The following is a 4,537-nucleotide window of genomic DNA, read 5'->3' on the forward strand; positions in this document are numbered from 1 at the left end:
GATGGAAGGAGTAAACTTTCTGAAAAATACAAAAATAAAATGAACTGAAAATGCACCATAAATTATACAAACTCACTACAGAAGTTTAACAGAAAAGCACCCTTTTCCACTTTTTGTGGGCTCTTATGTAAGTGTCCTGTGCAAAAATATACTTGCTTCATAAAGTCTAGTGATCAATCTGATTTCCTCAGTAAAGCACTTGATTGCGGTTGAGGCGTTGGCAGTTTACACGGTGTCAAACATGTGCGAAGAATTGTGTTTTATCAGTGACAAAAATCTGCTGTACTGATTGCGGCAGTACATTGTCCTCGCCCCCATCATCCGCCTCTGCACTTTGATGTACCTCTACAATGTGACTCACATTGGGTATGAACTGCAGCTGCCCCGACGATATGTCGAAGCATCCACTTGATTGAGGCTCTGTGGCTATTTTCAACCCCTTTTCGAAGGTCTCTCGAGCCGACTGCAGACTTAGACGGAGCCTGGCTAATACCTCAACCTGTGTGCATGACTGCAAGTGCTTTGTGATGGTCTCTAGCTCCGTAAATGATTCCATCTTGAGTTTGTTCAGCTGCTTCTCATAGTTCTTCTTGTTCTTCAGCTGGGTGCGCTTCCTCCACTTGCTCCCTGTCCTTTTTACACTGTTCTCACAACCATTATCCTCTTCCTCCTCACTCTCGTCCACATATCCGATGTAGCCATGTTTCTCTGCAATCTCCTCCACCTCGCAAATCATCTCCATAAACTTGGACCCCTCCAGCTTGTTGTCTTGCATGAGGTCCAGGATCTGCTTGCGGTACCACCAGACCTGACGACTGCCACAGACGTCCTTGGACTGCTTCCACTCCATCCCGTCTTTCTTGAGGACATTCTCTGCAAAGTGCACCACCTGCCTCTGGATGGTGGCGGTGTCCCTCAGGCCCATTTTCACCAGCTGGCAGATGCGGCCAATGACCCTGCGGTCAAGTGGCGCCCCCCTCAATCTAAGGGTGGGGATGATTTCATGGTTGGTGTGGTGGGCTATCCTGGGAAGCATGACATAGACCCGCCACTCCACTGCCACGTTCTTCAGCCCTTCTTTCAGGTGCTTGGACAGTGTTTGGGAGGCAACAAGTCGGTTGTATTCAGTATTGTCTTTCAGTTTGTACTCGGGAAACCGTGCTACCACACGGAAGGCGACCCGAGCCATACAGCCCACCTTCTTACTCTGTAGTCGCTTCTTGGGGTGCTTGAGGGGACGATCCTTGGGTGGTTCCTTTCGCTTGCTGCCAAGATGGCAGTAGTACAGTCCCTTTCCTCCATGATAGTAAGGCACACCATCAAATGGGAGCTTATGACCACAGATCACAAGAGCAGTGTAGCGAAAAGGGCGCCCTCTCGACACATTGACTTCAAAGTTTGTTTTGTCACACCTCTTCACACCGAGGAATTTAGAATCCGTGCACAGTTCATACACCTTCAGCAACTGCTCAGCCTCCTCCAGTGTGTCTACATAACCTGGGCAGAGGGAAAAGAAGCAAAACTTATCATGTGCTATTGCTTTGCTGTCATAAAGATGATAATAGATGATTATTTACTATCATAGCACAGTTTCCATCCAAACAAATTCAAAATTCTCTTTTTCTATTTCTGTATTTCACCTGACAAAACATTCATCTCAAAGTTATCAAATTGCTTCATTGTGTACATCCATGAAGTTGATTTACATTGACACACATATGTAGACATTGTTGTCAGGTTGTTTTTGGCAGTCTTAATGGGTACACATTTTCAATGATCTGCCGTCTTTGTATCACTGCTGCTTACAAATACAATACTTTTTTTGAAATTTACTCTCTCATATAGTGATCCATGAAGACTGAGCTTACATTTACATGGACATTAAAAGATAGAAAAAAAAAAGAAAGTCACTTTGAAAACACTCTAGTGTTTCACCTACTTGCAGAGACTGAAAGCAGTGAATGGATTTAATGCTTCATGGTTATTGAAAACACAATTAGATTTGATTTAGCTTGTAAAATTTAGAACACTTGTTTATTCTGCCAATCTATCCAATGACCTGGAAGCTTGACAGTTTAGCCCTTATTTACGTTTCAGTCTTATTAGCACATAATTTATAACTTGAATCTAAATTTTTACGAATCCATGATTGCTAATTTTTTATTTCAAATTTATTGAATTGCTTATTATTCATAAGTGACAAAGAAATTACAACATAAAACTACTGTTACTAATCTGCATTGACATTGCAAATTTCCATACATTTGATGTCAAAAGAAATCACAGGGAAATCAAACACAGATCTTTTGAAAGGAAATTAAATTGCCTTATGAGAGTCTATGATGATTAAACTATGTGTTACCTACGAACATGTATGTGTCAACTACTTATAATCTATATGGAATAAGACATACAAAATAAAGTATGCATCATTCAAACCCATACAATGACATCTGCCATCTCATCAACTATTCATTCATATTGTGAATATACTTGATTCTCCTTACTCATTATCTGGTTGTCAAGTTTAATAACTCAGAGAAAGCTACGGGAAAATGTCAACAACCAGCCATCTGCCATATGAACAACACCATAACAGATACACAACATCATGCTCAAACAGCCAACATGAGGGAGGGGAAATGAATAATATTACATCAAATAGGGCATCTGAGAGAAAACTATGTGTATAACTCACCGAAGTACGGAGTTATCTTTTCCTTGAATAACTGACACCACTCCTCCGTTAGTGCATCAGGATAATCAGCATCACAAACTGATGCTGTCCCTAAGTCATTTCCTGGCACAAGACTGCCTGCAGTCCTGTCTAAGTCTGTCTGGAAATTCTTCTCACTACCCTGCTTGAGATCAAGGCAGAGGACATCAGCACGCATGTCACCAGTCACTTGTTCCAAGATGTTTCTGTCGCTGGCTGCAGACTGCATCAAGTCTTCCAGAGGAGCATCCAGGTCTGACTGCAATATACCACTAGGTTCCTGATGGGGGGTTTCATCCAGAGAGGGGGTGGCTACCTTGGGGTCTGACACAGATGATACTGAGAGTCTATGCTCACCAATGGTAGCTGGTTGGTGACACATTATATTGGACAGCTGAGGAGTCTGGATCAATGACTGACTTTCTGTAGCCAAACTTGCTGAAGTCATTGTTAGGTTGGAGGATTTGGGGGGCACCTGAGGCAATGATAAAGGCAGATACTGCGCAGAGGATACCAGCATGAGCTGTGATGATGTCAAAGGTGTGAGTAGAGAAGATGAATTTATGGGTGACTGCAATGATGCCAGTACTTCTGAATTAGAAGATGACATGGGCGGTTCTTGAGCTGACATTACCAGGGAGGCGGCTGAAGGTTGCAGCGGAGAGGGCAACCCTTGCAATGTTTGGGACACATAGAAGAGAGCTTCCTCATTGAACGTCAGTTCAGGGTGCGCACTCAACGACTGCCCTGCGATGCTCGACGATGCTATGGAGGGAGACGACCCCATCTGTGAGGTAGCAACCTGAGACACAGCTGTGAACGGGATGAGCTGAGTGGAACTCACGCTGGCCATGGGGTCAATGAGACCCTGCTGAGATGTCAGGAGCTGCAGTGATGGGTATGTGTTGTTGGGATCTTGGACCGATGAGAAGGGGGTGGTCCCTGCAGGCAGGGTACTCCCCTGACCCTCTGACAAATCTGAAGCCATCCTATCAGTCCTTTCGTGTAGTCATTCTGTCACAGACTTCATTGAGGACTTCTTTCTGAAACAGAATGAAAATGGTCAACCAAAATATCACAACTTGAGAGTCTGAATGGAATTAGAGTTTTCCATCGCCTAGAATCAGAGCCAAACAACACCAAATGAAACTAATTTTCTTTGTTTTGCCTTTTTTAGTTTCCTATTCCTTCTTACTTTGCTAATAACTTTACTCATGCAATGTGTTCAGATGAGAATCATAGTCTGTCACTCTAACATGGTACACACTGAGCAAATAGGGAAAATAAAAAAGAAGGTAATTACAAAAACTGACACATCTCATTGTTTGTGACCTTTGATCTCAGCACAGCTGCACAGGAGCAACACATGGAATTCAAATGTATACATGTACAGTCATCATTCATTATATATAAATATATATATAGCTCGTATATATATATATATATGTTAAAGGTCAAATTCCTAAATTTCCTTGATCAGACTACTTATACTACAATGTATCTACCTTCATATTTTTCCCTCTTTCTCTGTGAATCAGAATTAATCTCTCTTATGTTTTCTTTTCTTTCATCAAATTAATCATTTTGCCTGTACATTCCAGCACTCTCTCTCCCTCTTCTTATACACAATCTAAACACTTTCAATGAGTAATCTAGTCAAAACATTGCATTTAGTCTCTGCTTTCCTCACTATCTCTATGGATCAAGATTTTAGAGTTCTCTCATCTCTCTCTTTCTTCCATTTCATACTCCTTCACTAGGTTTTTTTTTTTCCCATCAATGAAATTGAAGGGGGGGGGGGGGGGAACTACCGACGATGTT

General features: G+C 42.2%; 1 protein-coding gene across 1 annotated transcript; it reads right to left on the reverse strand.

The window, feature by feature from the left end:
- Nucleotides 1–235: 235 nt before the first annotated feature.
- LOC139742928 (uncharacterized) lies at nucleotides 236–3,164 on the reverse strand. Its single transcript, XM_071653436.1, has 2 exons — nucleotides 2,699–3,164; nucleotides 236–1,497 (listed from the first exon to the last, which is right to left on the reverse strand). The coding sequence occupies exons 1-2, from the start codon at nucleotides 3,162–3,164 to the stop codon at nucleotides 236–238; spliced, it is 1,728 nt and encodes a 575-aa protein (XP_071509537.1).
- Between the last annotated feature and the right edge of the window lie 1,373 nt (nucleotides 3,165–4,537).

Source organism: Diadema antillarum, unplaced genomic scaffold (assembly GCF_040938485.1).
Source record: "Diadema antillarum isolate AM-2024a unplaced genomic scaffold, OU_Dant_1.0 seq00001037_RagTag, whole genome shotgun sequence".
Lineage (NCBI taxonomy): Eukaryota > Metazoa > Echinodermata > Echinoidea > Diadematoida > Diadematidae > Diadema > Diadema antillarum.